Consider the following 26,673-nt stretch of genomic DNA (forward strand, 5'->3'; position numbering starts at 1 on the left):
TTTACCCTGCAAGAAACTGAATTCTGTATTCTCAGCAACATGTTCACTACCACGTGAGAATGTGTTTGTTATGGACTGAATATTTTTGTCCCTCCCAAATCCATGTGTTGAAACCTAACGCCCAATGTGATGGTATTTGGAGAGGGGGTGCTTTTGGGAGGTGATTTAGATCATGAGGGCAAAGCCCTCATGTAAGAAACAAATTTTTGTTCTGTATAAGCTACCCAGTCTGTGGTATTTCGTGATAGCGGCCAGAACAAAGACGTTATGGTTTCTTTCTCTTCTCCTGCAGTCCTGACTTTACAGTCAGAAGTTGCTGGATTGGCAGAGAAATTAATGAGGCAAAGCACAGTGGATTAACCATAAATGCCTTCTCTGTTCTTATGACTTCTCATTTGTTCTCTACATATTGCTTCTCAATTCTCGACTGTGGTAGTGCTTGAAGATGGTTTCAGATGTTTTTTAAAAAGGCTCATCTCCCCGTCACATCCTCAGGCATTCAGATTTAGCTGTTTCAGGTAGGAACCTAAATATCCGAAAAAGATCTTCAGGAAATTTTAATGGCACCTCTAGGGTTGAGGACCAGTGCTAGTGAACCGCCAGCACATGGCTGATGCTTCAAGCCTTTGCTTCTGTCTTCAAGCCAACCCCTCTGCCTGGATTGCCTTGGTCAGAAATTGCACACCCTGCTGTTAAGCTTAGGACCCCCGATAGGAATTGTTTCACCTCACCTCTGCCGCAACAAGTAATAACTAGCCAGCATTTCCTGAGCATCTGTTGTCTCATGCATGCTTTTAGAGACTTTCCATCAACTTGTTTAATCTTTACCACAACTCTCTGAGGAAGGTATTATCATGTTAATTCTTTTACAGATGAGAAAAAGGAGACACAGAATTTTTGTAACTTGCAGCAGGTCCCAGCCAGTGAGTAGGAATGTTAGACGTTAAAATCTAGGTCCCCTGGTTTCAGAGCCAGTGAACCTACCCACTACTGTTTGACTTTAATGTCTCTCTGGACCAATATATTCTTGTGTTTTATCTTTTCTCTGTTGCATCATCCTATGTCTGGAAATCAAGGGTTCCTCTTCCTGGTGAAGCCCACACCTTCCTGTTATTCTCCTGCCTTCTCCCTTCAGGACTGGAGGCAGCTCAAGGTCCCTTCCTAATCTACACACCTTCTAGGAGGGGAGGGGCAAAATAAGCAGGTAACTGAAATGGTTAGAATTGGATTTTACTCCGTCTGCCAACACATGTTCTCTTCTTTGTAAGTATGTCACTCCCTTCTCAAGAGGATAATTGATATGAGGGAGAAAAGTAACGGAAACACTGTTAGCATAGCGACACATTGAAATTATGTCATGAAACAAAGTAAATAGTAACAACATGAGGTTGGGTTTTCTTGTTGATGTTTCACAATGAAGAATTTACTCTGATATTTTAACATGAAGCAAGAGCTAAACCCTCCTGCATCCAGCTCTGTCCAGTTACTGAAGGATGTTACATCACCCTCCAGGCTGGGGCTAGAATCTTGGCAAGTGAGGGGAGGGCAACAGTGCAGGAGTGGGGCAACCACAGAAGAGGGAGAGACTCCAGGACTGACAGGTGTTTTGATGGGAAAACTTACGTGTTTGGCACTACCCTCTGGACTCTAGTGTATGTGCGATTGTCTCACAGCAAAACTTTCTGTTTGAACTGTGGTCACAACTATTTTGGTGGCAAATGACAGGGCTCAACCAGTGTAATCAGGATAATATATCATTGATAGCTGTATCTTTGGGGTACGCTGTGTATGGTAGAAATTTGGCTTCCAGTATCACAAGACTCACATTCTTTTAGTTCAGTACCCCCTAACATAGGGATAGTTTTCCTTAAAACTTCCTGCAGAAGAGTGAAAGAGAAGACCCTGATGATTTGGCAAGGCCCATTTGCACACTCATGGCTGGGACAGGGCCAAAGGTAAAAATTGCAGTTTACTTTTTCAACACAGACATCCAGTTGTTCCAACACCATTGAATTATGTTGGCAAGTTAAATTAAAAAAATCCAGCTATATATGTGCAGAAATAATTCTGGTCTTTCTGTTGTTCCTGTATTCAACATGGTTATCCTCATGCCAGCCCCACACTGGTTTGATTACTGTACCTTTATAGTAAGTCTTGAGGGTATGCAGTGTAAGTCCTGGAGTTTTATTTTGCCTTTTCAAAATTGTGTTGGCTATTCTAGGTCTTTTGTATATTTCCACGTAAATTTTAAAGTCAGCTTGTTAATTTCTACAAAAGCTTGCTGGGTTTTTGCCTGAGATTGTGTTGGGTATACAGATCAATTTGGAGTGACTGAAGTTATAAAAGATTAAGGCTTCCAAACCGTGAATGTGGTTTATTGTTCCACTTGTTTAAAAAGTCTATAATTTCTCTCAGCACTGCTTTGAGGTTCTCGTTGTACAGGTCTAACACATCTATTGTAAAATTTATCCCTGTGTCTTTCATGTTTTTGAATATTATTGTAAATGACATCTTTTAAATTTTAAATTTCTTTTCTTATTACTCCAAAGAAACATTAGCCTCGATAAATTTAATTATTTATTCTAGTAGCTTTTTGTACATCCTTTAGAATTTTTCTGTGTACATGATCATGTCTGTGAGTAAAGACCGTATTTCTTTCCCAATATGTATACCTTTTACTTTTTTGTTTTACTGCATTTATTGAATAAATATGTATTCAAAATATATATTTATTTTGTTTTGTTTTCTCTTATTGACCTCCAGGTCAATGTTAACCAGAAGTGGTAAAGGTAGACATCCTTGTCTTTTCCCCCCGATTATAGGGGAAATTGTTCTTTCATATTAAGTGGAGTGTTTCCTGTAGGTTTTTTTAGATGTTTTTTAAATCAAATTTAGGTAGTTCCTTTTCTTAGTGAAAGGTTTGGGTATTTTTGGTTGTTTGTTACATCATAAAAGGCTGTTAAATTTAATCTAATACTTTTATCTGCATCTATTAACATGACTGTAAATTTTCTCCTTTATTCCATTAATCCAGTTGGATTACATTAATTGGTTTTTGATTGTTACAACAAGCTTTCATTCATGATGTATTATCTTTATATATATTGCTGGATTACATAAGCTAGTATATTTTTGTTAAGGAGGCCAAGGAGGCTGGATTTCGCAGGACGGACTACCTTAGAGGGGAGAATTGCAAAGGAAGAGAGTGCCAGAGATCTGCAAACAGTCTCCAGCTGAGCTCTGTTTAGTGTAACAGCTTCAAACATCTTTCCAGGAAAAGAACTATCTGAAAAAATTAAACAGAACGAGACCCAGGATTCATAGGACTGAGAATATGAGAATAGCTGCCGTTCTCAACAGCCAGGGTAGAAATCTCTTTAAAAAGGGGCTAATGCTTTGACAATGTCCTAAAGGATGAATCATAATAAGTGTAAATCAAACTGTTTATCTATGTAGCTATGAATGGGGAATGACATTAAGGGGAAGACTTTTGTGGTTTGTTTGAAAAAATAATCTTCTCTGAAAAAAATTCATGAAAGGCAAATCAGGAGAATGTCCTTTTGCCCCTTCTCCCTTCTTTCCTTGGGTGCAGCAAACACCTGCGTCCTGACGCCACAGCAATTTATGTTGCAACCATGAGTGCAATGGACTGAATGATTGTGTCCCCCCAAAATTCATATTTGGAAATCCTAACCTTCAATGTGATGGTATAGGAGGTGGGACCTTTGAGAGGTGATTAGGTCATGAAGGTGGAGCTCTCATGAATGGAATTAGTGCCCTAATAGAAAGGGACCCCAGAGAGCTCTCTCGTCTTCTTTCCACCCAGTGAGGATACAAGTCTGTAACCAAGAAGAAGGCCTCACCAGAACCTAATCACGCTGGCACTTCCATCTCAGCCTTGCAACCTCCAGAACTATGAGAAATAAATTTCTTCTGTTTATAAGCCACCCAGTCTAGGTATTTTGTTCTAGCAACTTAAACACACTGAGACACTGAGTCAACCAGCTTGAGGATGGAATTCAAGATCTTGAAAATGGTGGAAGGATAATATTTTCAAATCACCAAAGTGGCATCTGATAGAGCACTCCGAAAGGCTTTGCCTTAGTAATGGGGCAAAGTTAGCCTTTCAGTGCAGACTACACTGGTCTTGTCTAACAAAGCTTTAAAAGGAAGCACAAAGGATCTGCAGTTTTCAGATAATTTAACTGTGCCCTAGAATAAAGTTTAAGAACATGTATGGGAAGACAAAAATATCCAGCATCCAAGAAGGTAAAACACAAAATGGCTGACATCCAGTCAAAAATTACCTCCCTTCCAAAGATCCAGGGAAATATGACCCATGATCCCATGATGAAGACACTTGTGTGTGTGTAAGGACTGGTGTGAGCCATCCACCTGGCTGCAGAAAGTAAAGGATACCTTTTCCGTAGAGAATTTAAAAATAAGATTAAACAGAATAAACAGCGTTGCTGTTTATTAGCACTAAGGGCCAGTGGTTCTAAACAAAGGCATCCCTTCGGGGTGGGCTATTTCCACCAGATCCTACTCTCGTGGCATGCCACTGGACCACTCACTGGAATCTGATCCCATAAAGGCACCAAATCTTAGTTATCTTTGTATATGAACTCTTAATGCAGTACATGTTAAATATTAGATACTTAGCAGCTGTTTGTTGAAAGAAGGTAAGTTAGATTTTCTCCTGTGCATTCATGTGGAGAATGCCTCAATGATTTTAAAAATCCTAAATCCAGAAATTCATGATATCAAATATAGGCTGAATAATGCTTAAGAAAACAATTGGAAACCTCAGTATTTGACTGACCATACTTCTTTCTCTAATAAGGCACCAGTATAGGGCAGTCATACATAAAGACTTTAAATGATATCAAATGAAGATGATTATTGGTAAGGCAGGCAGATAAAAAGAAATGCACTGAAATGATATAAAATTGTCTCTGAAATAATTTCATAGCTATTTAGGAAGTCTAGCTTAATATGAATATAATTTTCCATTTCAATAATCTTGAATATAGAAGCTATAGTTATAGGGTTTCTGTGAGCTCAGAGGGTTTTTCTTTCAACAGGAAACAAACCATGCACAATATTTTCCATAGCATTTTCTTTTACTTGGTGGCTATATTACCATATCACTTAATATTAAAAATTTCAAGAAAACGGGAGAGGATAATATTAAACATGTAATTTCTCCATTTCTTCAAGTTAGTGATCAAGCTATAAAATAACTCATTTAATGTTAATTTATAACTTTTGTACTTAAATAATTTATATTTTACATGAATGCAAAAATCCTTACATCCTCCGACTTTAAGAAGCATGGTTCAGTGGAAAGAGCAATGGCTTTAGAGTGAGGAGAGGCAGACTCCAGTCCGGTTGTCTGTTTGGGCACATAGATTAACCTCCCTGAGCCCTGACTTTTCACTCTGTGTAAAAGCTATAATAAAAGTTTCTCCGGCCACAAAAATATTGTGATCGATTAAGATTTTATGTGTGAGAGAACTTTGTAAAAGTACTATTAAAAATGAGTTAACATTATTTCTGTGTATATTTTCTAATATGTGCCAAAGTTAAAACAGAATGAAACGTTTGTTCAAGCATCCCTGCCTTAGAACTTAGTCTTCTATTTTATATTAGATATAAATTCCAGACACACTGAGGTAAGTTTAAAGAACAGATATTTATGTTTGAAATTGAGATACTCAATGAATAAGACATAACTAAATAAAGATGATTCATAAATAAGTGTGGCATGACAACAGGTAATCCAGCTTTTGGTCACTGTCTAATTAGAAAGCATCTTCTAAATATGATCTCAAAAATCTCAGCAACACATAAGACCATTGTAATTACAGTAAATGTATACATTGCAATGAGAAAAATTGTCTTCTCCAAATGTTCTGGCACCATGCATTGTACAATAGTAAACTTTCCTCCGAGAGACCCAGCATCACACAGGTAGAGAGGTTTCACTTGGAAACCAAAGAGGCGTGTTTGGAGCCAAAATGCTATCACCTCCAGACTAATCCTTAATAAAACAGAGAGGATATAAAGCACAGAGTAGATGGGCTTCTGAAGGATGCATTCTTGATTGATGCTTTTACACGCAGCATAAAGATGGAAAATAGCTCCAGGAACCAGGACAATCACTAGTTGTAAAGCCCAGAACACCTAAAGTATGTCAGAAATGTCTTAGTCAAATCAATCAACACGTAACCAAAAATATGCTAAAAATATTCACTGACTCTCAAGAGAGGCTGACATAAAATTCTAAGTTTCATGTCTTATAAAGATAATAAACGAAGATAGTAATGTTGAACATATCTCATTTAATTACTAAGATGCTTAAAACTTTAAATATCTTAGTAATTGTGAAAATATCATATTTTACTGCCATCAACTACCAATTACTAATTATGATGAAATATTTTAGTAGCTGCCCAATTTCTATTTTCTAATTACAGTCCTGGAATATAGATAGATCAACATCTATTGTCTGTTTTCGCTGTATCACTATATCTATAATAGAAAATAGGATGCTGGAGTTGGAAGAAACTCTTGACCCACTCAAATTAACTTACCTGAAATATACAGCCAGTTAGAGAAAAAAAATAATAATCCTAGAAATAAGACCTGTTAGGGCATCCTTCATCTTATCACGACATTATTCTACATGTAAACAGAAAACAATTTAATTTGTGTCGAATAAGGTTTACGTGAGCACAGAAAGGCTTACTTGTGGAGTGATTGGCCTGAACTGACTGTAACAGAAGAGGTTAATTTCTCTCTTGTCGGGATCACAGCTGAAGTGCTGAGCCTCATTCCCATAGACTGCAAAGCCCAACACCCCAAGGAAGAACATTCGGACGGATCCAAAGAACAGCGTGTGAAATTGACCGATCACCGTTGGAGGCTTCATCTGTTATGGTTTTAGGAGAAAAAAAAAACCTTTTAGAAACAAACGTTAAAGGAGGACATTTTAGAGGATGTTTTCATTATCACATTTTTAAAAGTTTAAGATTCATGAAGTTTTGAGGCGCGATAGAACCTTAGAGATCATCAAGCCCAATGCAAATCCCACGTTATAAGATTTCCTACCCTTTTTCACTCCGAAACCATGAAGGGCAACAGTCAAATAGGGACATGCTGTTAACCAAATGTATGATTCTGGAAATATTTAAAAGCCTTTGAAGTCAATTAATAGCTCCTATCCCTGTAATCCTTTTGTGATAAAATCCAGAGAATCTTAGGATCTCTAGTACCTCTTTTGGAAAATTAGATAACAAACAAAACATTAAACTCATTAGGATGCACACTATCCTAACAACCAGATGTTTGTTTAGTTGTCATTACAGTTTATTTTCTACTTATCAGTGATCAAATCAGAGAGAGCGAGCTACTTTAAAACACCAACAGCTAAAAGTACCTCCTGAATTATTCTAGTCATAGTTTTAAATTCAGAATACTTTGAAGTATCTGGTTAAGATTTATATTATTCTCCAGATACGTAACGGACCTTAGTCATCAACACCCATGCAAATCAGGTTAAAATACACAGAGAGGATTCATACAGTTTGTTTTTTTGTCTAATACTTACACATCCTTCATAAAAGTTTTTGATGTAATTTAGAGACATGTCTCAGGAGCTGGTATCCTGGCATCCCTGTGGGGGAAATCTTGACCCACTTGTCAGTTCGCTTCCACCAGAATCAAACTCAAATTCTGTCATGACTCCTATAGTAGAAAGCATTTATCACTGCAAATGACTCTCCCCTCCTCCTTTTCTGTCTTTTTCTTTTTTTTTTTTTTTCCTGGATCTCTGGGGCCCCAGTCAATTTTCCTATCTCTGTCCCAAAACAAAACAAAAACCAAGAAACAAAAGCCGAGGGCATGTGGTCAATCTAATAATCCCTTGATTTACGCTGTCAGCACAGCTAGTGAGCCAGACAGGAGTGCCAGCAAAGCAAGAGGCCAGCAAGGGCTCAGAGCACTCAGTGCCTTTCAATTACCTGAGAATTTCCTGTATGTAAATCAGTGGATCCTCAGCTTAGAGTTTTCCATTTAGGTGTGTCTGAAAACACAAGTACATGAAAAATTTTCCTGATTCTTTCTTGTTTACCTCTATGGAATAGAACTAATTTCTGGGAAGTTTAAGAAACTGTAATCCAGGCTATGATAGCTATTACATCATTGAATATTACTGATGTGTTGCTGTATTTGTCTTTTTGCTGCGTGCTTGCCACAGACGTGGAAAAATCTGCAATTAGATCTCTGTTCTAAAGAAAAGGATAGGGTACTGCTAACCGAGAAAAGACTAGCATCTAGCCCTCCCTTTCTTTTGTCCTTGAGTAGATGCATCATCTGCTAGACATTGTTATGGGTGCTGAGGAATCAGCAGGAGCCAAGACAGATAAATAGCTGCCTTCTAACTGGTACATCTGCTTGCTTTCTTCCATCAACCTGGAATGCCGTACAGCCAATGGTGGGTCAAATCTGCTTTCTTCACCTGCTTTTCTCATCTTTGTTTTGTTTGTGATCTGAGAAAGTTGTAACTCCAGACAACTTCATTACTCTCCTCAGCCAATGGAGAAGTGACTGCGTAACACACGTAATTGTAACCAGTGAGCAAGGGGCAGTGGCCTCATTGAATCCGAGTGTCGTATTGGGTAGGAAAAAATAAGAATTGGGCAACATAATGACCTGTCAGAGCTGTTGGATAAGAGAAATTGGTACATATTCTCATCTTCTCAGAAACGGAATTCCAGGTTTGCTATGTGTTGATTTCTTCACAGGGGCATCCAAAAGCCAAAACAATCGCTTGCATGGGAGGAATTCTGCTTTGACTTCTACCCTTGTACAGTAATGAATGTTTTTGTTTAGACAAATATGTACAGGTGTCAAACATGTAAAAATCATCAAAGTTTTCCTGTGTTCTTTCAGAGATGAATAAAATTGGCTTGAACTTTAATTGCATGTGTACAAGAGGGAAATGCAGCATCATTTTCATTGTTGGGATCCATGAGGGGCCAAATAAATAGTACTGGTATTCCACTTACAGGTTAAGATCCAATTGAATCATAAAACAAAGGAATAAGGTAGATGGTGGCCAAATATAACGCTTATTACCCTCTTACTACCATAAAAATTAAGTTGGAAGAGGGACGTGGCTTATTACTTTGGGAAAGTGTGATTCTCAGACAGGCACAAAAGCAGGCCTGGTCAATGCTGTATCACAGTGCATTTCTGCATGGGATGCCCCCTGCCTCTGCAAGATTTATCCACGGGAAGAGCTGAGTGGGACTTCTGAACTCTGTGAGCAACTTGCTCCCAAGGGGAAAGTGCTCAGAAATAAATGTTCTACGCCCAGTTTCACCTTCCAAATGTAAGGTAAACCCACTAGATAAGATGGTGGATATAGTGAGGCTGGCCTCACATGTGTGGCAATTGGTAGGGCTGTTAACTAGGGTCGACCTGAGCTTCTTTACATGCTAACAGTTGCAGGTTTCCAAAAGCAGCAAAAGAGGGGAATCCTCAATGTGCAAGCATTATCTAGGCCTCTGCTTGTTTCATGTTACGTTAGACAAAGCTAATTTCAATGCCAACCCAGACTCAAGACACAGCTTCTACCTCTTGTTGGATCTGAAAGTCATATTGCAGAGTATGCCCTCTGATCACATATATTCATATCCTTCCCACACGTCTTCACTCTCATTCCAGAACGTCAGCATTCTCATCTAATTACAGCGGTAAGATTAAAGTCCAGGCTTTTGTGATTTGCATCATGTGTAAATCTGGATGTGGCTCAGAAGTGACTCCTGATGATCCAGAATCTAATGAAACAAAAGAAAAATCATCTTCCACACAACTCCAATGTACAATGGTGATAAGGGGTGGGATGATTCCAATAGACACTTTCACTCCAACAGCGGGAGAACAGGAGGCACACTGCTGTCAGTGATCCATAACAATTCTGAAATCTTGCAGGAGAACTATTGCCAGGTCTTCTTACTCTGGAGGCAGGAAGTGTTCTGTGATTAAGGCATAGACTATCCCTGAAAGCTGTTCCCCAGTTCACTATACTCTGCTACTTAGTGGAAGTAGATCCCTGATTCATTTTTGTCAATGGCCTGTGGCTCCATCCTCTGTGTTCTTGGCTGAAAACATGGTCTGTTTTCATTTAAAAAAAGTGGCTGTGTTTGAAGCTGGTTGGCTTCCTCAGGCTGCTTCCTGTTAGAAGAAAGTTGGGGGACCAGAAGTCTTTTTTACATTTGAACATTATCTGTACCTTTTAACCCAAATTAGTAGTTCTTTTGCTGGCATAATTCTCAATCACTTTTAGAGTTTTCTACGTATCAGGTTTAATGCAATTAGTTTGAAAAAAAGTCACACCCACAGTTATTTTTAAAGACATGCCTTTTTTTCAATACTTATCCATTTGCTGCTGTTTTTAGATTCGGCTTCTCTGAGACCATGCTTTTCAAGACTTTTGGAAAACTTTGTCTAGTTGAGATGGTCACTGGTCATGCCTTAAGTATTTGAGAAGTCTTATCAAGGATGTTATAGACATACTACTGGTTTGCTTTTTACCCTGAAACCATGTTTTACACTAGAAATTTTTACCAGCCAGGGACACTAGGAATGAAAAAAATAAAATAAAAGAATTCCTCTGTAGAAACTCCTGATCCCTCTATATTTTCCCCAAAGTTTGCTTGCGAGCTCATCTCTAGGCTCCTTCACTAGGTAATCTGTCTCTTCCTCTATCTTATCAAACATGACTGGGAGTGCCAAACTCTTACTTTTACTGTTCTCTCTGGATTGCACCTTAGACAAATCCAAAATTTCACTGTACATTTTTAATCTTCTATTTCAGGTGACTGTTGTGTCAATTGTTTTACTACTGTATAATAGGGGTCAACAACTCCAGGCAGCCACAGTAAATTTCTCACTGCTTTTCCAGCCCCCACATATAGTTTCTCATTGCTTTGCCTGCCTCTGGTAATAGTTGGTTACTTTTTACCTCTGCCTCCTGGTGGTCCCAAAGATGATGCCACATTTTAAAACTTTTGTTATAGTAGCACCTGACCCTTGGTACTAATATCTGTAGCAGTTAAGAATTTTTTAACAGCAAGTCATTCACATATAATGGCCAAACAACAAGCATTTATTTAGCTCATGGTTTGGGTTGGCTCAGTTGATCTCTGCTGGGTTCTTACACATGTGTGTGGTCAGTCAGCAGGTCAGCTGCCAGGAGGACTATCTAGAATGACTTCACTCACATGTCTTGTGGTTGGCAGGCTTCAGCCAGAGTGATCAGGGTGACTAAGGCACTGGTCTCCCGTCATCCCGGAGACTAGCCCAGGCTTCTTCTTATGGTGGGGATTTCAGAGTTCCCAAAGCAGCAAGAGCGGAAGATCCTAAATGTGTAAGAGTTTCTAAGTCTCTGCTTCCTTCACGGATGCTAATGTCTCATTGGCCAAAGCAGGTGTCATGGTAAACCTGGATTCTAGTTCTTAATAGGAACATCTGAAATCACATTTCAGTGGCATGGATGTGGAGAAGCGAAGAATTTGCAGTGAGTTTACAATCTACCACGTGACTGGGGGAAGTAATTGAGGAAATCTAATAGCCAAGAACCTTGCCTGTTTCAAAATGCCATTTGGAATCATGGCTATGTGCTTTCTTCCTAGAGAAGCCTAGAATCAATAAATGAGAACTAAAGTTTGAGGTCATGCCTGTGTGCTGTTACACTAAGCCCCTCCTTCCTGATGTGGAAGCAGCACGAGAAGGACTAAAGCTGATGGGAAAAAAAACTCTCCTACAGGAAAAATCTAGTAATAATGTATTATGCTTATTGAATCGTTTCTATTTGCTACTAAGTGTTTTAAACAAATTATCTCCCTGAATTCTTATAACTCCATGAAGTTCATAGTCTTATAGGTCTATTTCTAAAATAATTTAAACAAAGTTACGGTTGGTAGGCAGCAAAACCAGGTAGTGACAACAGTGGATGAGTTACTCGTTGTTATCTAGTAGGCTACAGGCACATGAGAACATTATTAGGTTGATTGCTAGGCTCTGAAACATGGAAATTAAGAGGAAATAAACTTGGGCTTTCTTATTTTCTCCTCTAAAGAGCTCAGGGGGTTATTGGGGTACACAGCAGCTGGAGGGTGCTGCAGAGCTTGGCCCTTATTCCGTGCTCCTGGCCAGGTCTCATTGTAAAGAGGAAAAGCCAAGCAGAGAACCAACCAAGTCTAACATGTGCCAGGGAGTACTTGAGATGCATGGAGGACTCTATGGAAATGAATTTAGGTGACGATTCTTCCTCATGTGGTGTCAATGTGAGGAGGAAGCTCCACGTGGCATCTAAGGTCATGGGCTCTGGAATCAGAAAGCCGATGTTTGAACTCTCGTTTCACCTCTTGGCTAGATCTGAGATCTGAAGAAACTTACTGACCATCTGTGAATCTCAGTTTCTCCATCTGGAGACAACATTAATATTTACCTCATGGGGTGGGTGGTTGCGGATTTTTAAAGCATTTAGGGAACATTCCTCCTGTCTTTAATGAGAGCCTGAACCATCTATCATTTTCTCTTAGCTTTTCCTTGTTATGCAGACTATAGAATATTAACAAGTTCATAATCCTTCCTATGCAAGAAAGAGTCGCTACTTTCTTCAGTGTAAGGAAACTTTGTGTTGGCCGGAGCAGGAATGCTTTAGGGAACGATGGATAACATACGCACATCCCATGTCTGTTTTCAATTTCTCTCCTCTCTCTCTCTCTCTGTTTCATCTTTTTGGGACAGGATGTCTCTTTCTTTAGAGTCTATTAAGCTGTCAGGACATGGACTTCTGCTTGGCAAGGACTGGTAGGATTATACCCCCAGGGGCTTTGAGTAAATTTGATCATTAAAACCTGCCTCTGCTCTCCCAGCCCCAAAGATTTAAAAAATGCCCAGAGTATGTCCATTGATTTCCTGAGTAATTGGCCTAAAATTTGAGGCAGCTACACCTGTTTACTTGCTCAAACTTGCTTAAAGCTTTTAACTTCAGAGCAAGGAATGAAGGCAAGCTCAGATCTGCCACTGCTACTGCTACATTACTACCACGACTACTACCACCAGCACACACACCCAAGTTGCTGACATCTATTGATCACTACTATCTCCAGTACTTCTCTAAACCCTGGAAGTCATATATAGTCTTTTGACAGATATTCCTGGTGTCCTAAAACTTCTGAGATTAAAAATGTTTAAGATCTATGCCATCCAACCCATAAAAGGGTTGAACCTCTAATTTTGTGCAGAATGCAAGACAGGATTGAATGAAATAAAAGTGTAGAAAAGCCCTACACATGATGGCTAACACATGAAAATCAATCCACATATGTTATTCATTATTACTATTTACAATCTGCTCTAAATTCATACTTTAACATCTAGGTGTATTTCTTTAGAGCTATGCTTTTCTAGGTATTTATACTTATTCACTCATTTTTTCATTCGCTCAATAAATAGTGAGTCCCAGTTGCTGTGTGAAGTGCTGGGAATGTGTGAGAACAATGCATTCCCTGCTTCATGGGGCTCACATAAGAGCATGTGTGCTTGTGTGTGTACATATGTATGTACATATATAGTTGTACTGAGAATTTGCCTAAAATTAGGCATCATTTATATTTAATCCTTCAGAGTAGGCTTATAAATGATCTTGGCTTATTTTACATCTGGCAAACAAGGAGAAATGATCTCTGTGTAACTTTCTCCTCTAACTCTTTTTGATTCTCAGAACTTTGCATTGCATTACAGTAATTTATACTCTTCTTCATGAGATGCTGATGACTGTTGAATGAGATGGAATAGAAGTCAATTTAAGTTCTTGCAATAGGATGTTTCACAGGAGGACAGCCGAGATAAGGCAATCTGGATAGCTGCCTCAATTCATAAATCACAATCCTTAACCAATTCACATCTCATTGAAATCTCTGACTTGCCAAAATTGGGTTTGTCTTTCTGCAGGAATAATTTATATTTTCTGGAATGGAATTGGGATGGCTTAGCAGAAAGGGTCAATGACCAATAATGTTATTTTAGGCAAATGATTTAACCTTCTGGGTTGTGTTTCCATTTCTCTAAAAGGAATAGACTTGATTCTACAATCTGTAAATAATTGTACAGTTCTATAGTTTTATGATTCTAAGTCTTAGAACCATACTTGGAACTGTTGTGCTAGCTCTGAGATTTATTCTCAGTAATTTGTATGATGCCAGTAATTGATTGACCTAATGGTTAAATTGAAGCCCTCCTTTTCCTTTTTTATCAATGTTTCTATTTCAAATATTCATAAATTGCATGGTTTCTAGTACATAAAACATGTGCCTTATTTCTTTTTCAAATACTCCATCCATGTAGCCAAACTCCATAGGAGAGCACAGCCTGTAAATCCAGAAGACCAGAGTTTGTGTCTTTTACTACCATTACTCGTTGTTATTTAAGCATTCTGCTTTAACTCTGAGTTTTAGTTTTTCTTTCTGTGAAATGAGGAAAATTATTCTTGCCCAGTAGAGACGTTGTAATTGAATGAGAGAACATATGAGATAACATCTAACATAGTGCTGACATATAGTTGGTTACTCAATAAATATTATTTCCACTCTTCTTATGGAGACTAGACTCATTCTATCAAGCTTAAGAGGAAGTATACCAAACAAGTGAACTTGGGTTCCTGAATCAGCAAACATGGATTTAAATCATAGCTTGTAATGGAAATGCTTTGGGAAAACTATCTAACAACGTAAGCCTCAGTTGCCACATCTGCTTGGAATTTGTTGAGCTCTCTGGATCTGTGGATTTGTTTTCAACAAATTTGGAAAAAAATCAGCCATTATTCTTCAAATATTTTTTCTGTCCCTTTCTCCTCTTACTCTGAGACTCCAATTACGTACATGCTAGACTGCTTGATATGGTCTTAAATGTACCTGATCCTCTCTATAGATCTTTTTCCTAATTGTGTTTCATTGTGAATCATCACTATGTTAATTTCACTGATCTTTTCTTCTACAGAATCTCATTTGAAGTTAATCTTATTCAGGGCATTTTTCATTTCTGATACTTTTATCTCTAGGAGAGGGGTCAGTGGAATTTTGCCCATGGATCCTTCTGTGACATAGGGTTTTATTGTAGCATAGTCATGCCCACTCATTTGTGTATTGTCTGTGGTGGCTTCTGTGCTACAAGGTCAGAGATGAATAGTTGCAGCAGAGATAATATGGCCCATAAGCCTAAAATATTCACTATCTGGCCCTTTAAGAAAAAGTTGCCAATCTTTGTAGAGCCCACCCTGCTCTAGAAATTCAATTTGGTTCTTTTTTTATCTTCCATTTCACTAATCATCATGTTAATATTTTTCTCTACCTTTTTACAGGTAGATGGAATATGTATATTTTTTTATTTTACTTTTTTTTTCTTAACCGAGAAATACACTAGTTTCAGGTACACAACAAAATTATTTGATATTTGTATATATTGTCAAAATCACCATAACAAATCTACTTAACATTCATCACCACACATAGTTACAAATTTTTTCCCTTGTGATGACAACTTTTAAGATTTACTTTCTTAGCAACCGTCAAATATAAAATACGGTACTATTGACTATAGTCATCATGCTGTATATTATATCCCCATGCTTTATTTTATAACTGCAACTTTGTACCTTTTGACTCTCTTCACCCATTTTGCTCACCTCCCACCTCTGGCAACCACCAATCCGTTCTCTGTATCAATGAGTTCAGTTGGTTTTTTTTGATTCCACATATAAGTGAGATTATATGGTGTTTGTCTTTCTCTATTATCTGACTTATTTCACTTAGCATAAAGCTCTCAAGGTCCATCCATGTTGTCACAAATGGCAAGAATTCTTTATTTTTTATGGCAGAATAATATTCCATTATATATATATACACCGCATTTTCTATATTCATTCATCCATTGATGGACATCTAGGTTGCTTCCATGTCTTGGCTATTATAAATAATTCGACAATAAACATGTGGGTGCATATATCTTTTCGACTTAGTGTTTTTGTTTTCTTTGGATACTCAGAAGTGGAATTGCTGGATCATACAGTAGTTCTATTTTTAATTTTCTGAGGAACTTACATACTGGTTTCCATAGTGGCTACACTAATTTACGGTCCCACCAACAGTGCACCAGGGTTTCCTTTTCTCCATGGCCTCACTAATACTTGTTATTTCTTGTCTTTCTGATAACAGCCATTCTGACAGGTGTGAGGTGGTATCTCATTGTGGTTTTGATTTGCATTTCCCTGATGATTAGTGATGTTGAAAATGGAATATATTTTAATAGCTGTTTTCTAGTTCTGTCATTTCTGTCACATTTGTGTCTGTTTCTAATGATCAATTTTCTCCTCATTATGGATCATATTTTCCTGCTTTTTATATATCTGGTAATTTTTAACTGGATGCCTGACATTTTGTTGGTTGTTATATTTTTATTCTCTTCCGTTCAGTAGTGTTAGAATTTGTTCTGGCATGCAGGTAGGTCACTGGAGTTGGTTGGATACCTCAGAGGTTTGATTTAAGTATTATTAAGATGGGTTTGCATTAGGTTGTAGTGTATGGCAAATTTTGGCTCTCAACTAAAGTACAGTAGTCCCCCCTTATCAGCTGGGGATGTGTTCCAAGACCCCCAGTGAATGCCTCTAGCCTCGGATAGTACTTAACCCTATATAGTCTTTTCCTATACACACCTACCTACGATAGAGTTTAATTTATAAATTAGGCACAGTGAGAGAGTAACAAGAATAAATAAAATAGAACAATTAAAACAGTAGACTGTAATAAAAGTTATGTGAATGTAGTCTGTCTCTCAAAATACTACTGTAATATTTTCACACCATGGTTGACCGTGGTTAACTGAAACTGAGGGAAGCAAAACCACGGATAAGGGGAAACTGCTGTAGTATACTTCTGAGTGTTCTACAGGACACACATGGCATTACGAGGTCTTTCCACTCCGGCTGTGGAGACACAAACTACTCTCAGCCCAGCTTGTATTTCGAATCTTTGAGTAGTTCTTTCTCTGGCCTTGGGATGTTCTCATGCATGAGCTGAGCAGTACTCAGTCAAAGCCTTACATGGAGCCCCTGCAGATCTCTGGAGTTCTCTCTGTTTAGCTCCCACCTCTGTAATACTCTGCCCTCCCAGTTCTAGCCATCTTTGCCTCCTTGAACACTGATCTCTAGTTCCTCAATTCACTGAGGCCCCTGGGCTCTGTTAGAGTTTCGGCTTCCTGAACGGTGGTCCTGAAGCTGCCTCTAGGCCATAAGCTCACGCGCTCAGGGCTCGCCTGGTTTGTTTTGCCTCTTTTCAGTGATCCCAGTCCTGTGCTGCTTCTTTTCCAATGGCTGTCTCATATTTTACAATCGTTGTTACCTTTGTGGATCCAGTTTTCTAGTTGTCATAAGCAGAAAGCAGAAAAGAACACCTAACCTCATTACTCCATTTCTATCAGAACATAAAAGACTTTTAAACTGATTTCACGGTCTTAAACAATGTTCTGAAGAGTTAAGATTATGTGATCTTTGAGCAACTATAATGTCAATCTTGCAATCTTTGTAATAAAATAGGTCTAACTTTATACTTAAAATTAAGAAGTCAACAAAGTTCCATGCAAGTGTCAAGAAGTCTATGGTCAGTACTAAGTCAGGCTGTGTAGATAGTCTAGTAAAGTTCTTACAAAGAAGGAGTCTGAAACCCTTAGTTTCAAGTTCTATGCCTTATTAGTAGTGTGATATTAAATACATTTTCTATTTTTCTCTGGGTTTCAATTTCCCATCATCTGCAACATAAGAATAATAATACCCACTTCAAAGGGTTCCTGTTAAGATTAAATGAGATAGATTATATAAAAGTATTTAACATAGTACCTAGCACTGTAAATACCAAATAAACATAAAATATTATTATAGTGTTGCTGTCGATGATGTGATTGTCATTGAGAAGTTGGCCACTTGTTGTACCTAAGATGAATCTGTAAAGCCCTAAGTGCCCACCATGCTGGAGTCTTTGGCAATTCTTTGTGTTTTATGTTTGGGTGAAAGCAGTCCAATTTACTTGGCCGTGAGTAACTGAACCAGCTCTTAGGGCACCAGCAAAGCCGGCCAAGAATAGGCTTGATAGAGAAGGCCACACCCAGTGAGGTGTTCTTATTTAGGTGGGGGGAGCCTGACTGAGTTAGATCTCTCTTCGTGCTGTGGTGAATGCTATGGCACTTTGCCTATGCATCATCTTCATACTGCTGGGAATATTGGCTGCAGGAAATGCACAACTGCGTCCTTCACTGAACATAGTCCTCCACTGCAGGGAAATGTCTCACCCACGCTTGTGTCCCTTCTCAAAGTGTGCTACATGGCCAGAAGCTGGCTGATGCAGAACGAAAGGCCTGCTCCTATCCCGTTTCAGAACAGCTCTAAAGGGCCATCCCAACACGAGGGCAACCCTTGGAATTGACGAAGACTTTAGTTGCAACCGCATTGCAGGTGTTTCATCATCTGCTCAGTCCTGCCTTTCTCATTTCCTTAGAGGGTCAACTCCTGAGAGCACTCTCCCACAAATCTCCTGTCATCATCTCAGAATCTGTTCCTATGGAACCCTGTCTAAGACACTTGAGAGCGTGAATGTGAGACACACACAAGTGAGAGAATGCTGTATTCTAAATGTGGACAATTCACTGCTCTAGCTCTCTCTTTGACCTGACGTAGCCCTCTGAATTGGGGGCACTGAGATTAAGAGTTTTTGTACAGCTGCTCAGATGGTTTTCTATATCTCCCTTCCTTGTTGGTTCTTAACAACAACCTTCTGCCACCCTAATGAACCTGGAGATGTTCTATCTTTTTAAATTGAAACCTTTGTAGTACATGTGTTCCTGGAGACATTTCAAGCCTGCTGCACGTGAGCTTAAAAGAAGAAGGAAGGATGTGGAGAAAGTGAGGAAAGAGAGGCAATAGTTAGAGCAACCAGCACAGTCCCTTCTGAAGTAAAAAAAAAAAAAAAAAAAAAAGAAAAGAAAAGATAGCTCTGGGTAGCCGACATGTTCACCCTTCAGAATCCAGAAGATGGAATATTTCTCAGCTCTCAGATCCACAAATTCCCAAAATCTTCTAGGCCTCCTGACACTTTTTGAATAGTCCATACATTCCAAAAGACCTTCAGACATGGGCTCTTTCCCTAAGACTGATTCCTGGATAAACTTAAAGTGGTATTAGACTGATTCTTCAATGAACAGATTCCTCTATCACGAGGCAATCTGCATCATATAAACCTGACTCTGGAGGACCCTTATCTGAAGTTACCAACTGCTATTAGCAAATGAGGAACTTAGGTACTAGGGTTGGCTACGTTCACATGTTTAATGTTCTTAGTAATAACTTAGAGATGACTATAAATATGAGTGTATTACACATACCTTTCAACATGCTCAGGTTTTCATGCTATTTCAAATTACTTCAGTACCAAAGGAATTAATGAGCATTATGGCACTGTAACTAGATCCTTTAGATTTATTGGTTGGAGGATTATACTCATTTTTCTGAAAACACCTGAATTTTTAAATTTGTGCACACTGAGTTTTATTTATTTATTTTCTCTGAACCAGTTATTTGTAGGGAGGTAAACATCTGACAAAGATTTTTGTGAAACTATTTGCTATAGAGTCAAACTCAGAAAGCTCATGCTTGATACTACCCCTTTGTCAGTGCTTGATTTTGATTAAATCCATTTTCATCAATATAAGTTCTTCAGGTCATCAATTGGCTGTGATTGTTGAATGTTGGACATAATGAGAAATTGTAAATGCTTTTGTTACATACTTCAGTGTGGGGAAAAATAATGTTTTTTTATGTTTGGCAAAGCGGTGTACTCTGCTTTTTTGTTTCAATATATATTGAATGATATTTTGTATTATTGAAACACATAGCATTCCTTTAATTTATGAAATGCTTATAGAATCCAACTTTAGTGCACATAATCAGTCTTATGTGCATAAACTCCAGATTACTGAATTAAAACCCTGTGCTAAATTGCTGGGCTATCATTAGAACTTCCGTTCCTAATTCCCTTTGTGACATGTTACCAGGGAAAATTCATTGCTTTGAATAATAATGAGCTTGAGACAAATTTAGCTTTTGAAAGCTGATTAATGCCTTTCCCTGCTGGAAGCACCTAATATATAAACCACCTATGCTCCCTTTTATAAGGAAAATTTAACGTCCATTTTTTATGAATTCTTACTTATTAAGTATTAAGATGTGCTAATTTATCTTTAAAATGTTAATACAGATCTCAGGATGCAAATGTACTGGATCTGGTAAAGTCTGAGACCATATGTGAGATGATTATATTAACATGCTACTGACTATAATTTTTTCAGTTTTATGAGTCATATGAAATAAAACCATCACATATTCTCTAATGGTTTCAGAAAGGATGATTTTTCCAGCTTTATAGGTTAGGGATATAAACTTGTCAAGGTGTAGTGAAAGGTCTGGTGAATGTCTAGTGACCTTTAGTGACCTTGTCATCACAAGTATTCTTATACAACACAGTAAATGGAAACCAACCCAGCATTTACGTTATTGAGATACAAACAATTTAAGATGAGTTTTTATGCTGCAAGTTTCTAATAACATTTTTAATTTGTAAAATATGTGTAAGACTTAACTTATTTTGAGTGAGGTGGCAGGTTTCTAATAATATTAATCATAATAATGTTAGAAGTTAATAATTTGTTAAAAGCAGTTATGTTAATGACAAAGGTAATAATTATGGGGTTATTTGGTTAACAGTGGATAAAATTTACAGTAATAATAAGCTGAAAGATGATTTTATGCCAATAGATGTTTTAAAAAATATGTAGTACTGAATTATGAATGGAAACTTGAATGAATAAGAAGATAAAAGAATATCTAAATAATATCTGCCTGAAAATTGCTAGTCAATTGTCAAATGACACAAAGAGATCTTGTGAAAAAGCAAGGCCCTGTTGGAATGAATTCCCTGGAGTTGGTACACAGGGAAATTTGGAATCGAATGGTATCACAGAAGTGATGTAGAGACCTGCCATTGACTCCTGAAATGTCAGAACTCAAAAGCATCAACAACCAACTAGAGTTTCAAGACAGTTAGTGAAAGTATGGTTCTAGAATGAGTCCTTCACAAAAGGCTCTGAAAATAGAACTCCTTGAAGACCTTTATCTGTGTCCAAACAAGATTTTAATAACTGTCATACCACTTTACAGCCAAATAGTCTATGTACAGCTTCCCATAGCAATTGTAGGCTGAAGACTTATTTTTGGGTAAGTGTGGGCATATGTGTTTGGGTAGGTATATAATTTTATGCGATTAAGAGAATGCAGGGAGCAATGGGTATTGAAGTTCTTTCTTTGATTTAATATTTCTATGAAATCACAATTCAATGCCTTTGCATAATTTTTCATAACCATTATCCCTATGTCATATTCCAAAAGATCTTAGTGTTTTAACTCAATACCCACGTGGACATATAATAGATCTAAGAACTTAAAAAGACTAATGTTCCCAAGAAGAAAGGGCAGTAATGCATCTCTAGTGACAGATTATCCCTCGTGTCCACTTCCACATCTTCTACATGAGCGTACTTCAGATCTGGTATTAATATTTTCTCAGTTGTCTTCTTATTGCCATATTACCTGCTCAAAAACTTTTACACTCAATGCTGAAAAAATTGCCCTATGTATGGGCTTTATTGTTTTCCTCCTAAATCCTCTGCTGCTCCCCAAATCTTAATGACCATAGACCACACATCTTGCTGTAGCATTTTGGGCATTCCACAAGTTGACCTTTTCCAGTCTGATCTTTCACCCTTCTAGAAAAATCTGTGCTTCCGCTGCTCCAGACTGTCTCCTGTACCTCAAATGTGCCTTGTATTTTTCTACATGTGGATCCTTTGCATTTTCCAGAAATGTCCTACTTTACTCTCCCACCATGTACTCCATCTTTCCCATTGAAATCCTACCCGTTTTTCAGGCTAAACTTCAATTTCTTGTGTCTGTGATCCCATCCCTGATCAACTGAGATAACAGCAAACTTTTCTCTCTGAATTTTTTGGAACATTTGGCAACACACAGGGCTAATACTAAGTCACTTAACATCTTTGTATACATTAGAAAAACTCACTCCATTTGGGCAGACAGTCCCACAGGCACACGCTTGGTGAGCAGACTAAGTGAATTGGGAAAAAGTACCTCTTCATCCTTGCAGATGTAGCTCCCTGCCAAGATGAATGTCTTTAGCAAATGGAGATTCGCTAAACTTTTCTCCTCTTTTTTGTCACTGTCTAGCTGGGTGACCTTGGACAGATTATTTTGCCACTCTAGACTTAATTTTCTCCTCTGTAAAATGGGAATAATAATATGGAGTTGATAGTATTGCTAAGAATATGACATGAGATAATGAATGTAAATTGTCTAGATGGATATTTGGCATATAAATCCTAATCAGTAAATTGTACTGCCCATTGCAATTATTCTGTTTTATGCCACAGTCTTTAGTCTCAAGCCTAGTCTGTTTTTCTCTCTGAATTAACGTTTTTGGCATGGGAATTAAATGTTTGAGGACACAAATGTATTTTTGCTTTCTTGACTGAAATGTTTGCTGATGATCATTATCAAGTCAGTACCTCAAGTAAATATTAACAAGCCAACATTTCTTGAACCGTGATGTTATTTTCTTCTGCTGTTGACATTAGCTAGACACACTCTGACATATGAACCCATAGGGAGAAAATAAATATGAGGAAGGTAGTATTCTTATTAATACCCTGACTTTGATTTAAAGTTATGATGGATTTTGAGACATTTGTTAGCTTGATCAATCATTCCCATTCAACTAATGAGAACATTTTCCATTTTCTGAAAGACAATTTGCGAAAAAATGTCAGAGTACTGGCTACAAAAATGTCACAAACACCTAGTTATATGGGGGAAAAAAGTGATAGAGATGATTCTCAACACAACACCAAAGAAAGAGGCCTTAGCCTTGACCCATGGAGATTGCCTTCAAGGCGACAAGGTAATTTATTTTTCCAACCTAGGCTCATTCAAATTCCTGTCTTCTCTGGCAATATCACTGCAGGTTATATTCAGCGGGACGAATTCATATCAGTCTCTTAACCTCTCCAGAGCACTTCGTAACTGCAGGCTTCAGCTTCGAGTCGAGCTTTTCCCGTTTCATAATTGGACTCTTCATGCTGAGAAACCTCTGGGGGCTTTAGAGGGGACAGCCAGGAAGATGTGAATGGAGGAGGGAATTGGGCCAAAGGAAGATTTCTGTTAAATATTAATACCTTTGTATATATTTTGGCTAGGTTTATATTTACAATATCCAAGCCTCTATGTGAATAGGAAGGATTCAGGCAAAATTGGCAATTCAGGCAAAAATGACAAATATTTAAATGTTTACAGATATTTAGATGCTTCCAAATTTGGTAAGCTACTTATTATACTATTGGAAACTGTGGGTGAGAAAATATGTCACGTGGGCATTATTTGACTCCTCAGTCCTGGTGTTCTACATGCATTATAAAGTATATTTAATCAGAAATATGGAATTATTTTATTTTTATTTTATTACTAATTATTTTTTATTTTTCATTGTTATTTTATAACTTCAGACAAGACCTACAGAAAGGTGGTGAGAAAGCTACAGTTTGTGAGAGGAGCTTTTCTTATGTAGAATCCTTCTGTTTTCTAAAACTCGCCAACGGTTAACGTCAGTGAACCTGGTGCTGAACCACATTACATGCTTTCTGAGTCTTCCAGTCGCTTCAGCAAAGTCAGGAGTTTGAATCACCAACTCCAGTTTCATCAACTGAGTCTTTATATGCCATGCTCAGTGGGTATGATTCATTGCATTTTTAGAATTGAAAAATAAATACACCTTTAGGTACAAAAATAAACCATTTTTTTTTTGGAAATGAAAAAATACTAAGAAAGGAAATTCAAACTATCAAACGTAGGAAATCTCTTTCCACTGAACTGACATATTTCAGCCTTTCCAAATGCTTAGATCAACTGTCTCGCTTTGATTATAAATTCAGTTGTGGCGTTTTAAAAGTTTTTGAAAAAAATTAAATAAAACTGAAAATGTTATTCCATTACGGGTTAAATTGTATAGAATGTTTTACACTTTTAATGTTTTGTCGTCTGCAAAGATTTTTCACATGCATTAATTTATATAATTTTTGTTATAAATCTGTGAGATGAGTAAGGCAGGTATGGCTTAGTAAAATTTGCCTTTGTCAAAGTAAAGCCTCTTTTAATTAAGTACGTATTATACAGGTGAAATTTAAAGTGAATTGATTTCATGACCTGACATGTCACTGCTCTGGTAACTGCAGCCATACTCAAATAACGTGGATGAAAAGAAAATGCTGGAGATGTAATCATGCTATTGTCATCTTTTTATTACTTTGGTTCCTTTTGCCTTTACAGCAACGGAATTGTAACTGAGATTTACAAAATGTGAGCAGCACTCAGTAGGTGGCGCTAATGAGACATAAAATATTGACTTGTTAAGCCCTATTGACAGAGAAGATGTGTTATAGATTTTAGCAATAAGAATGTTGGGGGTAAAGACAGACTGATCGTACTGTCTTTCATTTGAGGAATGCTGATGCTGCATCAAATGACTTTAGAGATTTATTCAATCCCTGCTCTATACCGAATTTAAAGATAACGTTTATTCTTTCTTGTCTACTTCACAATATTTGAAAACAATTAAGCAACTTCTTCCACTAAAAACTAAGTCTAGTCATTTGCCTATACGAACTGCCTTCCAGTCATATGCTGGAAGAGAGGAAAAAACTGGACCACTTTGTGGTGATTCCTTTAGACACAAAACAAGGAATTCAAATGAGATTCTTGGGAGCTCCTAACTCCCAAGAAATTGTGATCCTGCTTATCTTTGAAGGATGCCAAGCAGATTATTTACCAGTTTCACATAACGTCAAGTGTTACAAGTTGGAAAATTTCTTGTGGCTGTACTAACCATTCAGAATGAAAACTGGATATACTGTGGCAATGAAAGGGACTTTTTAGACTAAAAGAATACCATTTAATCAGAAAGGACTGAAAGATTTGTTGACTTTGTCAATTTAGCGATTAAGCTACACAAATAACATTTGCTCACGTGTTGGGAGGTGCCTTGGCGGCTTCTGAGCAAGTTATCTGAGAGAGATCTCACCGCGGGAGCACGAGCTGCATTTTAAATGGGGTCTCAGCCGAGTTTACTAAGAACACTCTAATGTATGTTCTCTGAAGTCCCATTTCTACGCAGATTAAAGTGTCCTTGACGTTTCTGATATCCTGTCTTTCAACGTTCAATTTTCTTCCACTATAAACCAATCCCATCCCACTTTCAATTCTGTGCTCCAATTTTCATAAAGTGATCTGTTTCACATTTTTATAGTCCTACTTGACACCAGTGGATGGATAAAACTATTTCAAAGAAGTTCTCTTTAACATGACTAAGGTTAAGAGACTGCTACGTGATGGTCTAGTTAAGCTTTTTTTCCCCAAGTGACATTAATAATTGGAAAATGCATGGAAACCGCATCATTACGTAACCAAAACAACTTTTTCTCATTAAGAAAAGTATGTAATCTTTTGGTTTTTGTCAACTTCAGAAATTACGGCTGTTGTATGTACTGCCTCTTCCCTACAGAAACACCTCTTGCCAGGTCCCAGATGTTATGTACAGTGGTGTAAACCAAAGGCCGTGCATCAGTGAGTTCAGGCTACAGGCATCTTGTGGGCTGAGCCACAGGTCTTTAATCATTTTACAGGACTGAGTTAAAATGGTTTCCCAGTGAGAGGGGCCTTCTAAGACAGTCAATCAATTTCTCAGCAGGATTATCAAAGAAAAATTTAATATATTTCCTGCCCCCACAAGTTCAACAATAGGGTATGACTCATTTCAATCTACCCATGGAACCAAAGCCGTCAAGGAGACTGATGTGAACAATATCCCCTGTTTAGAAACTTCTATAATTTAAAGGGTTCATAGATTTTTCTATAAATGGATTAAGCAGTAAACATGATAAGATAATGACCTTCCTCCACCTCCTATTCTTTCTCATCTTCTTTCTTCTTTTTTCCTTAACATGTTTATTGATATATAATTCACATATCGTACCACTCACCCATTAAAGTGTACAGTTAACTGGTTTCAAATATATTCGTGGTTGTGTAACCATCACCACAATCAATTTAAAAATATTTCATTACCCCAAAACAAACACCATGCCCATTAGCATTTCCCCCATTCCCTCCCATTCTCTCCCAAATCCCAGTCCTAAGAAGTATTTTCTCTGTAGATTTGCCCATTCTGCACATTTCGTATAAATTTCATGCATTCCATTTCATATCAATGGAATCATACATTATGTGGTCTTTTGTGATTGACTTCTTTACTTAGCATATTTCCAAGGTTCATCCATATTGTGGCATGTGTCAGTACTTTATTCCTTTTTAATGCCAAACAATATGCCATTGTATGGTTTTATCGTATTTTATTTATCCATTCATCAACTGATGGACAT

At 37.7% G+C, this 26,673-nt stretch overlaps 1 protein-coding gene across 1 annotated transcript; it reads right to left on the reverse strand.

Moving 5' to 3' along the window:
* Positions 1-5,793: 5,793 nt before the first annotated feature.
* On the reverse strand, positions 5,794-7,651 carry GJE1 (gap junction protein epsilon 1). Its single transcript, XM_046669135.1, has 3 exons — positions 7,613-7,651; positions 6,752-6,934; positions 5,794-6,186 (listed from the first exon to the last, which is right to left on the reverse strand). Exons 1-3 carry the CDS (start codon positions 7,649-7,651, stop codon positions 5,794-5,796), a joined length of 615 nt encoding a protein of 204 aa, XP_046525091.1.
* Between the last annotated feature and the right edge of the window lie 19,022 nt (positions 7,652-26,673).

Source organism: Equus quagga, chromosome 8 (assembly GCF_021613505.1).
Source record: "Equus quagga isolate Etosha38 chromosome 8, UCLA_HA_Equagga_1.0, whole genome shotgun sequence".
In the NCBI taxonomy this organism is placed as follows: Eukaryota; Metazoa; Chordata; class Mammalia; order Perissodactyla; family Equidae; genus Equus; species Equus quagga.